This window comes from Dromiciops gliroides, chromosome 6 (genome assembly GCF_019393635.1).
Source record: "Dromiciops gliroides isolate mDroGli1 chromosome 6, mDroGli1.pri, whole genome shotgun sequence".
In the NCBI taxonomy this organism is placed as follows: Eukaryota; Metazoa; Chordata; class Mammalia; order Microbiotheria; family Microbiotheriidae; genus Dromiciops; species Dromiciops gliroides.
In genome coordinates this window covers 125,583,716-125,606,025 of record NC_057866.1, presented here as the reverse complement: position 1 = coordinate 125,606,025, position 22,310 = coordinate 125,583,716, and the positions used below count along the sequence as shown (strand labels likewise).

At 39.3% G+C, this 22,310-nt stretch overlaps 1 protein-coding gene across 2 annotated transcripts in view; it reads right to left on the bottom strand.

Annotated features, from left to right (window-relative positions):
* The window catches only part of KIT (KIT proto-oncogene, receptor tyrosine kinase), a 97,538-nt gene that overhangs the window by 5,684 nt on the left and 69,544 nt on the right, over nt 1-22,310 (bottom strand). The window contains exons 8-17 of one of the 2 annotated variants that reach the window (XM_043972751.1): nt 17,379-17,493; nt 15,351-15,544; nt 10,949-11,055; nt 10,714-10,840; nt 9,974-10,078; nt 9,781-9,891; nt 8,609-8,759; nt 6,483-6,571; nt 5,446-5,573; nt 3,615-3,737 (exon numbers count right to left, since the gene is read on the bottom strand). In XM_043972751.1, coding sequence (XP_043828686.1) covers nt 3,615-3,737; nt 5,446-5,573; nt 6,483-6,571; nt 8,609-8,759; nt 9,781-9,891; nt 9,974-10,078; nt 10,714-10,840; nt 10,949-11,055; nt 15,351-15,544; nt 17,379-17,493 — 1,250 coding nt within the window. The remainder of the gene's footprint in view (nt 1-3,614; nt 3,738-5,445; nt 5,574-6,482; nt 6,572-8,608; nt 8,760-9,780; nt 9,892-9,973; nt 10,079-10,713; nt 10,841-10,948; nt 11,056-15,350; nt 15,545-17,378; nt 17,494-22,310) is intronic. The other variant, XM_043972752.1, reaches the window with a different exon arrangement.

Genomic DNA, 22,310 nt, shown 5'->3' with positions numbered 1-22,310 from the left:
ACTTTTGACAAAGAGAAATTCTTCAACCTTCCTTCTTTCATTTCTTTTGAGGCAGAGTACTGTAATAGAGAAAGAGCTGAACTTGGAATCAGATAGATCTGAGTTCAAATCCTCCCTGGCTGTGTGACCCTGGGCAAGTCACTTAACTTCTTTTAGATTCAGCTCCTCATCCGTAAAATCGTAATGTTAATAACAGCAATGACCTCAACAGGATTGTTGTGAGGATTAAACAGGTAAGACTAAACCCTTTGCAAACTCGAGCATGCTATAATAAGTAATAACTACTTTTTTTTCTGTCTGGTAATCAGAGGAAATAAATATTTAATCTGACAGCCCCTCAGAAGGTCTGAAGCAGAGTTCCTAAAAGATCCCCCAAGATCTAAGCTCAGCAGAGCCCCTGCAAAAGACACCAGGGGACCCCAAAATGACCACAACATGCATGTAAGGCCATATACTACTCCAAATCTAGAAAGATGCCACACGGCCAATGTGAAAATATTTTGCATGACTGCACATGTATAATCTCTATCAAATTGCTCGCCTTTTCAAGGAGGAGAGGAGAATTCAGGAGCTCAAAATTCTAAAAAACGAATGCAAAATCTGTTTTTACATGTAACTGGGGGAAAAAAAGAAAAGAAATAACCCACAATGCTAGAAAGAGCAGCCTTATGACAAAAGACAACAATGGTACCCATCTGCCTCTTCCTTTTCTCCCAAATCATTCTCCTTTCAGCATTCAATGGCCCAGTCAAACTAGAGAAGTCTTGGCCATTCCTACCTACCTCTCCCAAACACCCAGAGCTCTCCTGCCTCTTGGTGGGTTTTGTTTTTTGTTTTTTGTTTTTTTGCCCAGGCTGATTCCTATTCTGGAAAAGCCTTCCCCACCCCCATTCTTGCCTTTAAAGTTCTTCTCAAATGCCAGTGTCTACAAGAAGGAAAACTTCCTTGATCCCCTTGGCTGCAACTCTGCCCCCCTCTCCCACTAGACCTGACATTAATATATTGCTTCATAACTCTCAAATTGATGATGTTGTACATTACAGCTACTGATTTGGGTATCACCACTTTACTAGTCTGTGAATTCCTTGAAATATCACTCATATTTCCCCCTAACACCACCAAATGCCCCTAACTTATCCCTTAGTGTCTGCACAAGTAGAAGCTTAATAATTACTGATTGTTGGGTTATATAAATAGGTTCTACAAATGAGGGCAGAGACATAAAATTATTTTAGTCCTAAAGTCAGGGTAATGGCTATGGAGAAAGGCCTCATCTGTGGGGCAGAAGAAATAGAGGGTCAAATGTGTTTGGCACCTTCTCACCTCAAGGCAACTTCCATCCTAGCATTCTCTTTTTGCTAATCTTAGCTGAGGGGGTTAACTGACCTCTAAGACAGGGATCTGATCAAGGTTTTGAGCCTCTAGCCATCCCTGGGGTATTTGCATTTCAGTGGAGGGTTCAAAGAATAGTAAGAGTCAGGCCCATAGTTTGTTCCCCTTTCCACCTAAGGCTGAGAGCTGGGTGTTTGGAAGGGGCCAGGCCCTGCCAGGTACAATTCCCTCTTTCATTCAGAGTACATTCCAAAGTCTTAACTAGCATCTGAGGTAAAAGGGTAGGATATGGAGCAAAGAATGCTGGATTGGGACTCAGGGGAACTGATTTCAAATGCTATCTTTGTTATTTACTAGCTTTGGGACATTTCACTTCTCACAGCTTCTTCTCATCTGCAAAATGAAAGGGTTGGATAAGAAAACTACCAAGGTACCTTCTGGCTCTAAATTTATAATTTTATTATAAAATAGGAGGGGGCTGCCAATTCCATAATGTGCCAAAGAGGCTAAAGCTGAAATGGGGGCATGCCAATTCCCAAATGAGTAAAGGGTGGGGGGAGGAGAGGGTTGGAACCAATTAAACATGTCCAGCAATCAGCAATACTACAAATCAAGCATTGATTGGTGGTGGGCTCTACATTTAAGAAAGTGATAGGGAAAATGTTAATAAGGCAGATTTAACTTTAAAATATATCATGTGCTTTTTTTCCCCCCCAGAGAGCTGATAGTTAAATGTTTACCAGCACACCATTGATAAGGCACTACCACTTTGCCAATAAGCATTTGATTGCCTATTTTATACCAGGTACTGTGTGCACTAAGGGGAAAAAAAGATCAAAATTAAACCATCTCTGCCTTTGTGGAGTTTACATTCGATTGAGAGAAAAAACATACATATGCACAAAATTAATAAGTTAGTTATAAATAAATAAGGGAGAGAGCATTAGCAGCTGGTGGTGGAAGGAAAGGCTTCAGGTACAAGAGGGATTACTAACTTTTCAAAGGGTAGCAAGGTGGCACAATGGAAAGGACAAGATAAAGTCTTGAATTTGAAAAACCCGAGTTCAAATTCAGACCCAGACACTTTCTAGCTCTGTGACCTTGTGTGAAACTGTCACTTGCCTTAGTTTCCTCATCTGTAAGAATGAGGGTAATAGCACCTATTTCCCAGGATTGTTGTGAGAAGCAAATGAGATAATTGAAAAGCATTTAGCACAATGCCTACCACATAGTAAGTGCTATAGAAACGTTAGCTATTATTGTGATTCTTTGTCAGTCTAGGGAAAACCATGGTCCCCTTTCTCCTGTTTTCAGATGCATAAAACAAAATGTGTAGGATTGCAAAGGAAACCAATTATATTGAGTGACTTAAAAAGAAAATAACTTCACAGACTCTAGGTTAAGAACCTCCTGATGCAGAAGAACATGCTTCAGCTGAGCTTTTAAAGAATTCCGAGAGGTGAAGAGGAGGAGAAAATGCATTCCAGATTCCAGGTACAGGGAAGGTGCTAACAGAGTCCTCTGACAAATGCCTTAGACCACAAGGTGACACGGCTGGGAAAGGACAGATGAAGCTGATGGAACTGAAGTCTACTGCCTCTCCTAGGAAACTCCAACTAAGGACGAAGGGTCACCTCCACACCTCAACGTAGGCCAGCATGGAGGAGGAATTCAGTTCTTGAAGGGTGCAGAGAAACTGATTTACATTGGTCATCAAGGAGTACCAGGTGCTTCAACTGACAGAATAATCCTGGGGAAGTCCCTCACCTCATCTGAACCTCAGGGGTTTGAAAGTACTTTGAAAAAGGTTACCTACAAATGATCAACACTAATCACCATTTCTTTATTGATTAAAATGGGAGCTCGAAAATCCTGGATTTATCATCTTCTAGATTTGGGGATTATCTTTCACATAATGAGCATTTTCAACTCAGAGAAAAAAATATCTCTCCCACTGTGACCTTCAGGTCTACATTTGTTACACTCTGGCAAAATCAAATTCTTTGCTATTCTCAGTCTACAATGAAAATTAAGCCTATTTCTGTTTTCTTCATGAGCCCCATAATTACACAATTAGCATGAGGAATTCTATAATCGGAATGTTAGTCGTAGTAATGCTCACCACACCATGTATGCTCCGTTTAGGACATACTTATTTTGACTACTAAACAGCATGACAGACCACAGATGGATTCATCCCACCCCCACCCCCCAAACTTTTCATTTCTACCTGAGAATCTTAAGTTTTTCAATTGGCTCTCAGAGAGAGGTCATACACTTACATTTCCTTTGACCACATAATTAGAATCATTCTTGATGTCTCTGGCCAGGCCAAAATCACAGATTTTTGTTATTCGACCATGGGTAAGTAAAATGTTTCTGGCTGCCAAATCTCGATGAATACACTATTAGGTCAAGAGAGGAAGAGAGAAAAAAAATAACTTTAGTTCCTGTATCTTTAATAACAAAACACATAAGAGGTTTTTTTCTGTTCATATCCTGAAAGAGCTCTATCACACAAAAGTCAAGCATTAATATTTTTCTTCCATTGCACTGAAAATAATGCCTTAAGTGATGTGATATTCACATTGCATTAAGTTCCCTAATTACTAGAAATCATTTTTTTCTCAAAATAAACGCCTATTTTTTCCCCAGGACTTCTCTCATTCAATCCTATCAAAGAAAAAGGATATGATGCCAATTACTTTTTCAAAAGTTTAATAAAAATCAAATCTGAAAATTAATTGTGTATATAGCTCCTCAAATGCTTGTTACAAATTCCTAAAGGAAGAGCTTAGCCAGTGATGTTATTTTTTAAAAACCTGATGAATCTGAGGCTCTAAGAAAGATGTTCCTTTCTTTGAGCTACCCTAAGTCTTCATTTTAGCCTATTGTTTGCAGATGTCACAGATGACAATTCAGGACAGAATTTTCAAACATACTCAACTATAAATTAGTGCAATCTTAAAATATGTTAGACATCACTGTTTTCACAATGAAATGTGAATTAGGTGTCCAAGAGACATGGACTTATAGACACTTTCAATGCTAAACCTTCCCATTAACCATTAGACCTCCAAAGTAACTTTGCCATCTCCAGATAATATCAGTCCGGCATACCAATTCAGGGCAGGTACCTGGTTTTGACAAGCTCAACAATTCAATGGACACATGTGAAAATTCAATCCCATGAGGAATTGAGGAAAAAGCCTCCTTCAAGTTCAAGACATGACTAGGCAAACCTCTAAAAATGCCAATCACCAAGAAGTCTCCAGCCCACTTAAAATTCCTATTAGTGTATGAGTGGCCACACAGTGGCCCATATCCCAGCACTACACTCACCCTCCAGAAACAGCATGGTACAGGGGGGAAAAGATGTCTGATTTAGAATAAGTTTAAAGTCTGCCTTTGCTACTTATTGTCTGTGTGACTTCGAGAAAGTTAGTTCATCTCTCTGGGCCGCAGTTTCTTCATCTGTAAAATGGGTGGAACTTCTTAGGCTCTTTTGACTTAAATTTTTTATTTGGCTTCACTTTCACCAGACATTGGAAATTAAACTTAGGAAACATCACCCCTCCTCAGCAATACATGTAATCTAGGGTGACTTTCATGCAGTGTGGGCGAAGAGGTTCAGCCCAAGCCTTGTACCTTGACAAATAATATTTTAATGTCTTTCATGAAGAGATTCTCTATTCTAAAAACTAAGGGAGAAATTTAAGCAGTTCATCTCCTGTGAAGACTCATGGAAAAGTAACCTGGACAGGGCTGTATAAACCAGAAAAGGCAATTACAAAAAGAGAGCAGCTAAGACATGACAATACAACAAATTCTTGACTGCTCTTGGTTCCTACCCTTTCAAAGGGACACTCCCACTACATTGTAACTCAAGATCAGGGCTTCTTAACCTGGGGCCCATGACCTTTAAAAAAATTTTTTTTGATAACAGTATTTCAGTATAATTGGTGTCTTTTGCAAACCTATGTATTTTATTTTATGCATTTAAAAGCACTATTTTGAGAAAGGGTCACAGGCTTGACCACACTCTCAAAAGGGTGCATAAAGAAATCTGTAGCAAAAAAGATTTCAACTTTTCTGAAGCTGACTTCTACTTACGTTCTTAGAAGCTAGGAAACTCATGCCCTTTGCAACCTGGTAAGAAAAGCTCAATAGATCTTCAATGTCCAAAGCCAGTTCATCATCTTCCATGATGGCGGTTGTCACATCTCTCTCTATGTATGAACCTATTCAATTAGAAGTGGGAGAATTTTCAAGATCACCTCAAAAAGTTAAATAGCTGAAACTCAAGATAAGGACAGCAAAGGGGGACCTTTTGGCCTCTTCATGTGTCTTTGAATGAGACCTTGTGATTTATTCAGTCTTCCTAAGATCTCAATACTGAAATGTTGAATGCTAGAAGGAAGAGGAGACAAAACTAAGGGTCAAAAAAGTCAGTAGTTGCCTAGGGGCTAAGGGCCCAACAAGAGTGAGGGAGAATGGGTGGGAAGATCCAATGAAATACACTTTTTTTTTTTGCAGGCAATGGGGGTTAAGTGACTTGCCCAGGGTCACACAGCTAGTAAGTGTCAAGTGTCTGAGGCCGGATTTGAACTCAGGTACTCCTGAATCCAGGGCGCCACCTAACTGCCCCGAAATACACTTTTAAATATTATTTTTAAGCAAGGAAAATCATTTTAATGACAGAAAAATCCAGTGCCTTGTCTATAATCTCTAAGGAGGAAGCGAGTTCACTTTCAATATCCTGGGCTAGCAAAGGGGAACACAGATTGCATAACCCCCAAATCCATGGAAATATAATCATTCATAGAGACAGGCATGGATGCTTTAATCTAACTGTGACCTCCCCTCTAGCCCATTCCCACTGCCAGCGAGAAAGTTCACCAACCAAATGATATTAAAATCTTCCTTGCCAACAACTTGCTTTGATTCACCAATCAAAGACATGGCATGTCGGGGTAGAGAAGGTTCTGAATTGCGGTCAGAGGGCCTGTTCTGCCTTGGGCCGGGGACTTAGCCTATTTAAACCTCAAGCTTCCTCACCTATAAAATGAGGGTATTGAGGATAGATTCTCTCCAAAGACTCTTTCCTGCTCTCATTACTAAGAAATTGCTGCCACTGGCTATTTACTCACCTATTCTTGCGGATCTCCTTTTGTCAGCTTTCGTTGGGACGACGTAAGAAACGCCTGGTTTCATGTCCATGTATTCATTAGCACCATCACTGTGTGCAGAAAAGCAGGAGTTAACATCTCTTGAGTGAACACCTTTCAACAGACATGTGGTTCAGAGTACGTGACAGGTTCCCTTTCCAGTTAGAAGGTGGTTTCAGTGTTTGTGTTCAACAATACAGAGCTAAACTTAGAAGCATTTCTTTTCTAGACTGTATGTATTGAAAAGAACTAATTAGAAAAACGATAAACTCTACATAAAACTACTACCAAGGAAGAAAAAAAGAAATAAACTTATGAACTGTGACATAAGGAAATATAGAGATTGTTAACATACAGATATTGATGGAAGAGCCTAAAAATTGAGTTTGGTTTAGATAAACACCAATAATTTGGATGATTTTCTGAACCATCTGGACCTCTTGAATCTGCAACATTTGGCTGGAGACTCTTCAAGATTTCTAGTACTTCCTGCTTCTGATTTGCATGGAAACACCATGACAACAGTCTTCTGGACGGTATTCTGGCACTTCTAGTCCCATATGGGATCCCAAAGCACAAAGTACATTAGAAAGGAGCAAAAGAATTTAGTCTAACATATTAGATTTCCTCTCCTTGTCCCCCAATGAAAAAATAAATGCCAGTGTTTCAGAAATTAGCAAATGTTCACCCTTTCACACAAATAACATATACTCTGGAAACAGGGTCAGAGGGTATTTATACTCTACCTTTATTGCATCTCGAGGTTGCCTTTTTGTATTTTGTTAAAGATTTCACTTGGAATGAAATACTGGATGTCAAAAACTTTAGTAGGAGGCAGTTTCACGGGGGTTTATATTTCTTAAAAGCCTTAAAACCAAATAAAATGTCAATAGACAGTGTAAAAGAGTGTTCACTGTCTGCCCGATTCAGTAGCAACACACCAAGGGTGGATACTTTAGGCATGTGAGTACCAGCAAATGTAAGTGCATTAGGGGGCAGGAACTTTTTCATTTCTGTGTCTTTATCACCAGAACCCAACAGAGTACCTGGAAAATAGTAGTTGCGGTAAATGCTTGTTGGACTGAACTAGATGAACTAGATGAAGAAGTTACATAAGAATTAAAAGGATGGGCTTTCTTCATGGAACATATGCCCAAATATGTCATGCACACTATGAGAGATGACACAAATTAGAACTCCTACTGATTTACAACTAGAATTACTGGAATGACTGAAACCAGGCTGATGAAGTCAGGGAAAGCTTCATGTGTGTGCTAAGTGGTAATCATGAAGAGAAAAAAAGATACAGCATGGCAAGAAGGAAGTTGATTAGGGCAGTAAGGGCACATGGACTTTGGTCAGGAGGAATGGAAGCTATAAATACTATAAATGTATGACGGAATCAATAGGACAAAAATTACTTGGTACTACATGGCATTAATGATAATACTGACATTCATAGGACTTTAAGGCTGTCTCATTTAATGGTCTAGGTATCATGGAAGTAGGATAGTAATTCTCAAGGTAGGCTGGGTATGGAAGAAAAACAGGTGTGTTCATATGGTATCTAAGAAAGGCAAAATACAGAAAAAAATCCAATTTCAGGCTTGTAGGGGGAAAAAAGTCAAACAGAGGGTCTTTCAGGACTGAAACCAAAGCTTTTTGCTTTTCTGACATAAGATCTTAAGGAATTTATTCTAACAAGTGACAAGTCTCAGGATGGCAGTAAGCCTTTGCCTGTACCAAATTAGTGAGAAAGAAACTCATGGTAGCAGAGACAAAATTATGGAAAGGGACTAGTAGAAGAAGAAAGAGATATAAAATTCATTCAAACAGTCTAAAGCTTAGGAAAACTGAGAATGCAGGGGAAGAAAACGCTAATCTTAAATAGGTATACGTATATATATATATATATATATATATATATATATATATTTTATCTAGGCATCAAGTGCTTTGGATTATGATTCTGAATCATTTAAATGATTTATTAGTTTGAGTTCTGCACTGTAAGTCTACTTCAGCTCATTAAAAAAAAAACAGCTTTGATTGCCAAACCCCATAATCCCATATGTCTCCTATGTACCATTTATGTAAATCAGCCTTACCACGAAGGCTCCTTTGACTGAAGAAGGTTCTTATAAAGCGCTGTTTCTGCATGATCTTCATGCTTTGAGCAAATAAAGGAATCACGTTTTCTTCTCAAAAAATTCAAAAGATCGCCATAGCAACAATATTCTGTAATGACCAATGTGGGTCCTATAGGCAGAGAGAAAGAGTTAGAAGCCAAAGGCTAAGTTTGTAGAGTAAGTATCCTTAAGGTCAAATACCCAACTAAGTCAGATATGGCTGCAGAGGGCTCAAGCCTTCTGATACCAAAAAATCTGATTTTCACTGCCTGTCATCCAAACAAGATAACATCCATTAGCAGTTCATAATGAACAGCATCATTACACAAGGTAAAGAATGAAACAAGTGGGTCTTTTTTTTTTCCTCATCTTTTTTAATGACTAAGTTCGTGTCTGGGGCCCAACGCATCTGGCTGGTTTTGCTCACATCCTGACGGAAGTTATTTCTTTCAAATGTTATAGTATTATCAAGATTCCAACATTAATCCCTTTGATTCACTTCTGTTTACCACAGTGTGACACTCTCTCTGTAATGTGATGGAAAAGATGAAGGGCACATCCTCTGTGGTGTAATAACAAAAGCCACTCACGTGGATCAGCCTGCTATGATGGAATTTTAGGAAACTGAATGGAAATCTGAAAATGGGGGAGTGGGGATGAACCATTGTTACCTGGGCAATGAGTATTCCTAGCTAATAAAGATAATTCAATTGTGTGAATGTGTTGCTTCAGCTCTAAATCAACAAGCAACAATTAAAATTTACTCAGTAACTACTTATCACCAATTCACAACTGTTAAAAAAATCACTTCTCTATGAATCTTGTCCAGACTTCATTCACCTTAAACATGCTTTTTTTCTTACCATCTAGGCATATATTTTCTAAAACACGTGGCTGAACTGTTGGTGCCTAAGCCTTTTCCAACTCTGGAACTCAGTGGGTCTGTCAGAATAAGTAGACCATACCAAAGCTACCTCCGAACCCATCAGGCTAAGATTCATTTTAAAAAATTGATTATTTTTGTAGTAAAACTCTAACAACATAAAAAGAATAGTTTAATGTCTCACAAGGAACTTTCATCAAATGCTCTGGTCACAAAGTTCCCCTCCCTTTGCTAATTAGGCATCGAGTAAAGGGTTTCTAACGGTTACCTCCAATAGTGCATGCTCCAAGAAGATTCACTATATTCATGTGGTTACCGAGGTAACTCAGGACCTTCAGTTCAGACATTAGAGCTTCCCGTTCAGTTAAATGGGCACTTGCTGGAATTAGAAACATCTCATTTAGCAAGTTATGTGTATAGTGGGATGATGCTCCGATTCATCCAGTCCCCAGGACACTTACGTTTCAGCATCTTCACAGCAACAGTCATTGCAGCGTCCGATTTAAACAAGCCATAGGCAGTAGCCTCAACCACTTTCCCAAAAGCTCCTGCACCAAGTGTTTTCCCTGTAACAAACCCAACAGAGGTGCTCTTACTCTAAGATGCATGATATGTGTGTCTTTAAAATGATTAAGGCGAAGGAAGGAAGGAAGGAAGGAAGGAAGGAAGGAAGGAAGGAAGGAAGGAAGGAAGGAAGGAAGGAAGAAAGAAAGAAAGAAAGAAAGAAAGAAAGAAAGAAAGAAAGAAAGAAAGAAAGAAAGAAAGAAAGAAAGAAAGAAAGAAAGAAAGAAAGAGAAAGAGATGAAAGAAAGGAAGGAAGGAAGGAAGGAAGGAAGGAAGGAAGGAAGGAAGGAAGGAAGGAAGGAAGGAAGGAAGGAAGGAAAGAAGAAAGGAAGGAAGGAAGGCAGAGAGGAGAGAAGAGAAGAGAAGAGAAGAGAAGAGAAGAGAAGAGAAGAGAAGAGAAGAGAAGAGAAGAGAAGAGAAGAGAAGAGAAGAGAAGAGAAAACTTTGATTACAATCCCACCCTCTTGAACATCCATCTCAAATCAGACTCCTCTCATGGTCTTAAAATTCTAATTGAGAAAACAGAGTCATGATTTCAGGTAGAATAAAACAAAGGAAGTTGTTAGACTGATTTCCCCAAATTCACTTTTAAGAGTCCATAGAAAGGTTACATGGAAAGCCCCCATTTCTCACTGACCAAAACTCAGCCTGTTTCTGGGAAACTCCCATTTATGATCATAAGGAAGTTGTGTTGGGTCTATGTAAACATAGTTGTTTCCATTTATCTCTTCCACGACTTTCCACTGAACTTCGTACATGGGTTTCTGTTGGGGAAGAAAGAGGAGGAAAGCATTACCCAAAGAGCGAAACATCACCCTATGATGATATGATTTCAGGCATTATCCTCTAAATGAGAAAGAGCTGAAGGTTACCTGGAAATACTTGTAGGCTAGAAATACTACGATGAAGCACATCAGTATCGCTGCTACCACAAAGCCAATCAGTAAAGGTGTGAACAGTGTGTGCGAGGTGATTTGTTCTAAAAGGGAGAAAGAGCACAGTGGAATTGTAGCCCAGAAACAATAATCAAATCTCTTCTTCCCCCATGGATTACTGCAAGTGACAAGAGGGTCTAAAGCTCAGTCTGGCAGGCCCTGCTTCAATCAATTCAACAAACATTTATTACTGTGAGCAAGGCACTTAGCTAGGTGTGGGGAGACAAAGACAGACGGAACACAGAATCTCCTCTCGAGGAGCTCGCTATCTGACCAGAGAAGGCAATCACTAGGAGCTAAAAAACATGGCAGCTCATCAGGGATGACGGCTGACTGCAGAGGGAAGGTATAACCAAAGTGTTATCAGAAACACAGCTCTTTCAGATGGGGCATGTTGGTTGCAGAGGAGGTATCAGGGAGAAGGGAATGGCATTGGAGTTAGGCCTTTTAACAAGATAGGAGACAGAGGAGAGGAGATGAATCCATCAACTCCAGGTATGAGAGACAGCTCAAGTAAAGGTTGAGAAGACAAAGGGCAGGACAAGGATGGCAGTCAGAGAGTATTCCAATATGGAAACAACCTAGAATATATGGAGGGGGTAATATGAGGTAAGCTTGGAAAAGTATATTGGAGTCAGACATCAAGGGTCTTCGGTGCCACAGTTTGGTGTGGGGGGGAATGCTTTATCCAATAAACAGTGGGGAGCCACTAAAACTTTCTAAGTAGAGAGAGGAGCAATCAGAGCTCAAAATTAGGAACACAATCTTATAAAAGACATATTGGAATATGAATAGATTAGAAGCAGGAAGACCAGTTAGGAGGCTACTACAAGAGTTTAGGCAAGAAAAGCAAAGCTTGTGACACCTAGGATAGCTTTAAGTATAGACCAGAAGAGTTCAATGTAATGAATAAGTAATCAATGTCATTTCAAAGGCAAAATGAAACAACTTGGTAACTCACTTGCATAAGAAAGGGAGAAGACAACATAGGAGGTAAGAGACTTGGGTAACTGGAAGGAATAGGAGTCTAGAGAGAGAAGGGAAGAGGAAGGGCAGGTTCTGGAGGGAAGATGAGTTTGTTGTTGGATATGTGGGCCCCTCGCTGGCATGGCATCCAGGTAGAGAGGAAGAAGAAGCCGCTGGAGATAAAGAACTCAAGTTCAGGGCTAAGGTTGGGGATGGAGCTAGAGATATGGAGATGAGCTCCCCAGAATGTACATGAAGTAGAGAAGATGATTCCTCAATGACCATGTTTAAGGACTGAAAAGACAATGAGCAACCAGTAGGGAGAAAGAACAGCTGGAGAAGGAGGGAAACCATGAATGCAGTATTATAGATACAGAAGTCAAGGGAAATGACGCTGTATCAAAAGACAGCAGGTGAAGCAAATGCTACAGAAAGGACAGGATGGATCTGGACAGAAAAAAGGTCATTGGCTTTCATACTAAAGAAGATATGAATGGCCTTTGGGGAAACTTGTCAGGTGGGGTGGGAGCTGAGCTGTGAATGGTGACAGGGAGGTAAAAAATGTTGTCTACTCCCCTCTATGTTGGCAGTAAAGAGATACAGAAGGCAAGGATAGGGGGGCTAAGGGGAAAACTTTGGTTGGTTTTTTTTTGGTGAGTTTTTAATTTTTCCCCCAGCATTATTGCTAAGACTGAGCTAGTAAAGACACAGCACAGGAAAAAGGGATAACTGATTGAACAAGGTCAGTCAACAAGCACTTACTAGATACCAGCACTATTCAAAGCCAAAAACATGATCTCTTCCCTCAAGTTGAGAGAGGCAACATATAAAAAAGGTACAAGATATATATGGTACATTTTATATACATACACACACACACACAGAGAAAGACAGACAGAGAGACAGAGAAAGAGATGTGTCTGCAGTGGTAATAGAAGGTAGTGTAAGAGGTAAAGACTAGAAGTGGGCATAGAAGTGAATAAAATCAAGGAGGATGGGTAGAGGAGTCAGCCTTGGCTGTTGGACTAGAAGAAAGCATTAGATGGGCAAAAGTATGGAGAGTTGGTGAGATGAGTTGAGGGAGATTCATGACAGATGACCTCCAATCCTCCCAAACAAGAAGCCATCAGGAGACTGTGACAGAGGCAGACCAAGGCAAGGTTTCCCTGCACAAATAATTCTTCCCAATGTGAAGGCCCTGGTGGAAATGAACAATTGATGGCAATCCAGAGTGGGGGACAAGGTTGGGGAGGGGGAGGAGCCAAGGATGGGCATGGGACCAAAAGGACTTGGGATAATGAACTAGAACAGGATAGGGGAATGGTTGGGGTTAAACTATGCATTTCAGCATGAGAACAGAGAGGAAATGCAAAGGCTAGGAGGTATAGGGTAGGGGTTCTTAACCTTTTGGGGGTCCCTAAGAATAATAGTTTTAAATGCAGAAAACGAAATGCATAGGATTACAAAGGAAATCTATTATGTTAAAATATGGCTCTCAAAAAACATTTTTCATTCATGGACCCCAGGTTAAGAATCTCTGCCCCAGAGAATCATCCCAGTTAATGAACATCTTTCTCAGTTGATTAATTTGACTGCTAATGCCCTTCACAAAGCATACACAGGTGCAGGGGAAGCAATGAAGAGAACCAAACCCTGAACTCAGAGTCTGTCTAGCAGAAATTATCTAAATCATGGCACCGAGGGGCTTGCCTCCATCCAGTCCCCGTTCAAGAAGAAAGTGTGTTACAAAACACCACATATCCCAGGAGACAAAGTCATACAGGAGGTAAGTGTGAGGCAAAGACTGGAGATTTAGAGACTTGCAGAGAAAGAAAAGCTTCAGAGCAGACAGTGCTGGAAATGGAATGGTCCATAAGAGATGAATAAAAAGACATCAAGGCAATGGGGAGGGGCCATTAAATTAGCATACATTTGTGGTGGATCAACTCAATATGGTTTCATGAGCTCCTCCAGCAACAGTGTGCCAATCATCTTATTATTGTTGGTGTTTACTCAAAGTTCCCTTTCTAGACTTCAAAAAGTCCCTTAAACAAGACCGCTGTGTTGTTGAGTTCTAATACTCTGCATGAGGAGGATTTACTTTTTCTGTTATTTCTTTAAGAGTTCTTTCCACTTGCATGAAGTTTGGGTGCTAAGATTTCATCGAGAAATTCATATTTCAGAGTTTCCTTTCTTAAATCCTTTTCCAGTTTTTCAAGGTCTTGGTCAAGAATCAGCGATGCAAAACAATGTAAGAATCTTTCCCCTCATTACTCAAAGGCTGAGAACATTTTTCGGGGAGGGGGGGAGGGAGGCAATTGCACACTAGTCTTTACCAACTTAGGAAACAAGGAACTGGGATGGAAAATATTTTCAGGTCTCCTTTCTAAGTAATAAATTTTTCTAAGTAATTCCCGAGATGCTTTCCCATTTCAGATACAGAAAGAGACACTGCATGAACCACATTTTATATTTTTAAAAAGTGGTTAACATGACAATATCTTCAAAACTGGAAGTTTTGACACAATCTAATGCTTAAAATGAACAGAACTATTACCTAGTCTCATTCTCCTGTGCTTGGAGCATTACCCATCCTTCAACTAACTCAATTTTGTTGAAAGTTTGCTCCTCCTTCAAGGTCTTGTGCTAAAATACCACCTGCCCCTATAATCCTTCACAATCACCTCCCGGCCCAGGTCAGGAATGATCCTTTCTCCTACCTTTCTCTTGGTGCATAACATGGCACTTGATTTGCACTTCTGACATGCTACTCATCATGTATGATTTTATTACACATATTTGTTACATCATATATGTTCCTACTAAACTGTGAGTCTCGTGAAGGCAAGGGCCTTGTCTTTTTTAATCTTTGTATCTCTCCCAGCACCTGGGAAGCTTTGCACACAGTAGGTGCTCAATAAATGTTTGTTGTAATTGAAAAACAACAGACCAGTAATAAGGAACAATTTGTGTTTTCGTAACCATTCTTATATGGGATATCCAATGATTTGGTGCCCACTTATGTTTCTCTATACTTTCCTCCCTCCACTAAAAAAAAAAAAGAAAAAACAAACAAAAAAAAACCCCCCACAACTCTGGCTAGGCAAGAGAACAAAATACAATTTTGCTCAATGTGCAGGAGTGAAAATGGACAAAGTCAACACTAATTTTCAAATTCCCAATGGTATGATATAACATTTCATGAAATAACAGAAAATGAACCAAACTATTATCAAATGAGTTCGAATATTGTTCATATCATACAGTATGGTGATGTGGTCAAAAATAACAAATGATGGAATGTGCTTAAATCATGATGGACATGGTGGAAGAGACCAAATATCCCCTTAAATTGCATTAAAAAGAAATATACCTTTAATGTTACCTTTAATAGCAAAGTTAAAAAAGGCTGAACTCTTGCCAACATCATTGGAAGCCTTACACTCAACAGTGCCATTGTTTTTAAATGCACTGGAATCAATGGTGCTTTCAACCACTATTTTTCCAAAGGGTGGCAGCATGGATGAATTTATCTTCACATCCATTGGCAGAACAGATGTTGAACACCTAGAAGCAATTAACAATGATTCTTACTGCACACACACACACACACACACACACACAAATCTGGCATACATCCCTCCTTAAAGAATGTTTCTAATCTACATTAGAAGATTTAATATTTTAACACAAGCTTTCTTCCCTACTCCTCCCCCAAAAGCAACTAATTCTGAAATGAGCATTTGTTCCACAAAGGATATTACATAATTATGAATATCTGTTAACAGGGCATCTACTAGGAGTACTCTTAATTAAGTATTTAATACTCAAGGCTGGAGGATGCCTCCCTTTCCAGTGCTTAGCCATTTTGTGGTCTGGTTTACAGTCCAACAATGCCTCAGAAGGGAATCACGGAAGAGAACACCTCCCTCCCTTCGTAATGATGACCAATTAAGGGTCATCATAGGGTTTCCTTAGTACAACAATGCTGGGATAGATAACCAGTAGTTACTCGAGCAAGGTACACTCTGAGGGTCGTAAAACTGCCAAACCATCCACTAGTGCCCAAGGTGAGTGAAGGAGAGAGGAAGAAGAGCCAGTTTACCAAATGTAGTCTGGAACCATAAAAGCTCTTTCAGTAACTAGATTAAAAGATATCTCAGAGGCAGCTAGGTGGCGCAGTGGATAGAGCACCGGCCCTGGATTCAGAAGGACCTGAGTTCAAATCCAACCCCAGACATTTGACACTGGCTGTGTGACCCTGGGCAAGTCACTTAACCCCAATTGCCTCACCAAAAAAAAAAAAGTCTCATATCTGCTACACTAAATCTCCAGAACTTTACCTTTCTGAGTAAATATGACAATAAGACTCGCAAATATGATGCTCCCCCTCCCCCACCCACTTCTAACTTGGACATTTTGATTCTTGAATCACAAAATCACAATTCTAATCCTGTCCAACTGTGCTTTGAACCTAACTGTAAAAGAGTATTTGTTGGATGAGGCAGCACCAATTCATTTATTATCCTTCAGATAAAATGAAAAGTCAATTTAAGGTACAAGTATTTTTATTGTTGTTTGGTCATTTTTACTCAAGTCTGACTCTCCATGACCCCATTTAGGGTTTTCTTGGCAAAGATACTGGAATAGTTTGCCATTTCCTTCTCCAGCACATTTTACTGATGAGGAACTAAAGCAAACAGGGTGAAGTGACTTGCCCAGGGTCACACAGCTAGTAAGTATCCAAGGAAGGATTTGAACTCAGAAGATGGGTATTCCTGTTTTCCAGCCCAGTGTCCTATCCACTATACCACCTATGGGGTAAGTGTGGAATGAGGCAAATAGGAATCCCCCCAAATAATAAAAACAATAAAATTACTATACGTGCTTTGTTAATGCTCTCTCTATGCAGCCAATCAAGGAGAGGAGAGCCTTTTTCATACCCAGCTTAAAAATACTGTATGTATGCTTGTAATTGCATGATCATTACTTTTTGGCAACTTGGTAATTAACTTCTGAGGTAATTTTTTCATGATCACTCCAGCCACATTTCCCACACACATTACCCCCTGTGTATAAAATGGAAATCTAATTACTGTGTCCTGGAAAAATTGCTTTATCTACCTGCAGGCTAGAAATTGCATGATAAATCCAAAAAGATAACCACCAAAATAGAGAAGTCATTCAGTAATCATTTTTCTGGAAACAAAATTGCAAAATTAGTATCTACCAAGGAAAACACAGCAATTATCCACCCCTTCCACTCCAATCAAAAAGCTCTGCCAATAAAAAGAAAAATCAAAGATTTTGTGTGTGCATGTGTGTAAATGGACTCAGAATTCAACTGAACAGAAGCAATTCCTCTTGAATTTAAAGTAGTGCCAGAAATAAATCATCTCACCTCTGCTCAGTTCCTGGACAAAAATACCAATCTATTGTAGGTTCAGGAAACCCTGCTGCCACACATTGGAGCAGACCATTCATGAGTCTGTCAGATGTAAGAATCTCGGGCTTTGCTACAAGAGAAGAAAAACAGTCAGCATTCAGGCAGCTTCCAATACTCACTTGCTCAAGGTCTCCTTCCTTCTTTGTCACAGGTTCTCAAAGCTAGAAAGGATCTTGGCAAGAGAGGCAACTCGGGTAGACAATAGAACAGGGTCAGAAGAACTGAGCTAGGGTATAGACTAGCTATGTGACTGTGGGGAAAACACTACACGCACCTCTCTGAGTCTAAAATTGCTTCACCGATAAAATGGGGCAAATAATTACATGACTAAGCAGAGTTATTTACTGCAAGGAAAACACTTCTAAGCAAACAGTGCCAACAAACATTAACTCTGATTGTTATTATTAGGCATTATTGTTCCAAAGTACAAAAGTAGAACCAATGGGTGGAACTTACAGGTAAGCATATTGTAACTCAATAAAAGGTAGGATATTCTAAAAGGTTGGAGCTATCCAACAGCTGAACAAACTGCCCAATGAAGTAGTGAGGACATTACTGGACATGTTCAAGTAGAGGCTGGCTGGACATCTGGCGCAAATGCTGTAGAATTCCTACTTTGGTTCACAAACTAGATAAAAAACTGAAGACCCCTCAAATCACAGATCCAGAATGAGCAGGGACCTCTCAGAGGCTATCTCCTTGAGCCCTGCATTTTCCAGATGAGCAAACCAAGACCCAAGGAAGTTAAGGGACCTGCCTAATTCCCTTCCAAATCTTTTTGTGGATAAAAAGATGTACATTTCAAAAATATTTATAGCTGCTCTTTATGTGGTGGCAAGGAATTAGAAATTGAGGGGGTGCCCATCAATTGGGGAATGGCTGGACAAGTTGTGGTATATGAATACAATGGAATTCTATTGTGCTGTAAGAAACAATGAGCAGGAGGAGTTCAGAGAAACCTGGAGGGTCTTACATGGGCTGATGATGAGTGAGATGAGCAGAACCAGAAGAACATTGTACACAGTATCATCAACATTGAGTGTTGATCTCCTGTGATGGACTTTATTCTTCTCACCAATGCAATGGTACAGAAGAGTTCCAGGGAACTCATGATAGAAGAGGATCTCCAAATCCAAGAAAAAAAAGAACTGTGGAGTATAGATGCTGAATGAACCATACTATTTCTTTTGTTTTTGGTGCTGTTGTTTTTTTCTATTTTGAGGTTTTTCATCATTGCTCTGATTTTTTTATCTTATAACATGACTAATGCAGAAATAGGATTAATGTTATTATGTATATATATATATATACATATACATATATATATTATATATAACCTATATCAGATTACCTGCTGTCTAGGGGAGGGGGGAGGGAGAAAAATCTAAAATTGTAAAGCTTGTATAAACAAAAGCTGAGAACTATCTTTATATGTAATGGGAAAACATAAAATACTTTATTAATTTTAAAAAATACTAGTATAAAAAAAAGATGTACATTTCAGGGCAGGATTCCTAAATTTTCACAGGAATTAAAAAGGCTGAAGAAGAGGGACAGGTGAGAAGAGCCTTCTGTTCCTTGGGACATTTTCCTCTACAAACATAAGATGGTCTCTAAGGTCCCTTTCCTAGGGCCTACTATCTTTAATATAAAAATATTTAAATTAGTGTAATGGAGAAGAAGGTAAGGTAGAGGGGGAATTTCCCACTTCATACTTTATTCCAAATATAGACAGACTCTTAACCAAGAGATGAGTAGGTCAATGGTTCAAGTGAAAAAGCTGATTTGTTCTACCCAAAGGAATACCTTGAAATGGCACGTTTTAACAATGACAATGAAGCCTGGAAAAATTCTAAAATTCTTCTTTAATGATTCAAATATAGATCTTTTCTGAGAACAATCCAATGAACTAGGTAATTGTTGGTCTGTGTTTCGTTTGTTGATTGGTTTGGGGAGATGAGGTTTTTGCCTGTGCCTGTCATTTAATCAGAGTAGGGAACTTGTGATATGGAAAGTCCTTTCCCCTCTGCAGAAAAGCTATTTTCCTTAAGGAGGGCGCAATAGCTGTGTTTGGTTGTCTTGTGGAAGATAGATTAGACTTGGTTCTATTTAGCCCTGAACAGCAATTCTAGAGCAATGAGGAGAGGTTACATAACCGTACATTTAGGTTTAATATCAGGGGAAAAAGCAAAACCAAAACCAATCTCCTAACAATTCAGTTCTGCAGGAATGGAATAGTCTTTTTTAATAAGTGGTGGGCTACCTCTCCATGATGGTTTTCAAGCAAAGGCTAGATGACCCCTTAGGTACCTTCCAGATCTCAAAAAAATTCTGATGAGCTGTAATTCTGTTTCACAGAATGCCTGAGGGCATAAGTCAGTGACTTGACCTCCATCACACAACTAGCATTTGGTCAAAGCAGAAATTGAACCTAGGTCTTCCTGAATACAAGGCTTGCTCTTTTATCCTCTTGTCTTGTTGCCTGTCCCTAGAATTATTATGTTTTAGATGAGCTGTTGGTCTGTAAGTTTTCCCCACCAGCAAAAAAAAATCACAAAATCAACAATAACAGAAAAATTTAACTTGCAAGACTATTACAAGCACTTTGTAGAGCTTGAAACAATATTTATATGTGCACTAGCATTAATGATGATGATAAATGGAAGCTCCCTGTTCAACAGAACACTCCTATGTCTACTAAGCTGGCCATTTCTTATGGGGCCTGAAATAGTATTTTTCAACACCTGAAAGCTATTATTTTAAAAGAGGGCAGGCGTTGTCATTTTAGTTCCACACATTGTAGATGGCCATTGCAATATTATTTAAACAAACAGCATATCCTGGATTTGCAATATTACAATGTCGCTAGCAACTGATAGAAAATGTGTGATGAGAGGAAAAAAGATTGAGATTTTAATCTTTGGAAGTTTATTTCCTGAAAGGGCGGACACACTAAGAAAATGACAATTTCTTTGTAGGACGACTCGAGCAACACGCCTCCCCCAAGGCAATATGTCTTGGCACATGGCTTAGCATACCACCCTATCATTTTAAGCCTGATGCTGCTGGTGGGCAGCCCATGAAGTCACACACACACACACACACACACACACACACACACATATACAAACACACACACTTGTATTCTCAAGCAATCAGAAGGTAGGCACACTCAAGTATTGGAAGCCTATGCCAGGTTTCACAAATAGAGCAAGAAGACAAAGCGGCATCCCATGCATGCATCCATCTGGCAAGTTTCATTTAATTATCACAGCCAACAATGTAATTGGGATGAAAGTAGGGCATGGTGCTAACACACTGGAACCTGGTGAGAACACTATTCCCCGTAGGTGGTTTGGTATGTGGCTGCTCTATCTTAAGCCTCATCCAGAGTAACAATCACTCACTCAAGTCCCCAAAGAAAGGCTGCCATAATGGTGGCCCTCGAGTATATGTACAAGTGTTGTAGGATGGGGTTGAGTTTTGGGTAGAAATTACTGTATGAAAATGTCTCACATAATCAGAATGAGCTAAGTATAAAGTCTTAAAAAATGAAGAGCTCAGTTTCTCTGCAGACTATAAATCTCTCAATGTGCTATAAGCATTAAATATGCATTTCTTTTTTTTTAAATAAATTTTATTTTCAGTTTATTCACAAGTTACATGTTTTTTTTTCTTTATCTTTTTGGTGGATCAGGGAGGGTTAAGTGACTTACCCAGGGTCACACAGCTAGTAAGTATCAAGTGTCTGAGGCTGTATTTGAACTTAGGTCCTCCTGAATCCAGGGCCAGTGCTTTATCCACTGCACCACCTAGCTGCCCTCTGCATTTCTTTTTTAAAGATCACTTGAAAGACTGCTGAGAACAAATCTGAGATAGGATTTCCCAGCTATTCTATGATGTGCAGGGGTATCACAGAGGTACTTTGACTCTAACAAGGAGAAGAAGAACTTGGAGATGCACAAGATGCATAAGTAGCTTCCCTAAAAAAGCAGAGACTATTTGAGTTTTTGCCTTTGTTTCTTTCCCAGCACCTAGCACAGTTCCTGACATAAAAGAGGCATTTCACAAATACCTGTGGATTGATATATTTCCTATAGAGATAAAAATGGCACTTTGGAAAATCGGGGTATATTGCCCTCTTCAGCACCGGAGGGCGACTAAGTCACCCTACCACCACCAACAAAGCTGATCAACTCTTGCGGGCAGTTTTCAATATTCTTTCTGTTAATAAATCCTTCCTTAAAACAGAAAACTGTCCACTTACCATATACAGGTGATGCTACAAACATGCCTACTGACTAAGAGAAGATTCTGATAAATGTTCACAGAAACTAACATCAGAGAAAACATTTAAGATCAGATACAAGCCCTAATCGCTAAGAGGTCAAAGAATATGAACAAACAATTCTTAAAAAAAAATTTTTATCAAAGCTGAAAGGTACCTGCAATTCACTATTAACACAAGATAAATACAAATCAAAGAGACTTTGAGGGCATCTATTTTGTTTCCAATTCTTTCCTACTACAAAAGGTTGTCATGACTTTTTTGGTGTAGATGGGGTCATTATTTCTGTCTCTGATTTCATTGCTACCTTTTGTCAAAGATGACTGATTGAGATGACAAAAATCACTCAGCTAGAAGGAACAATTAATATGATGAATTCAGAGAAGCATAGGAAGACTTCTATCAACTGATGATTTATAAACAGAACCAATAATATAATATACACACCGACTACAACATTCAATAGAAAAACACACACAACTCCCCCCCCAAAAAAAAAAAACCCAACAGTGTAATTACACTAAACAAGCTTGGTGTGGGAGAAGAGATGAGAAAACGCATCTCTTTCCTTTTTTGTGCAGAGATGGAAGACTATGAGT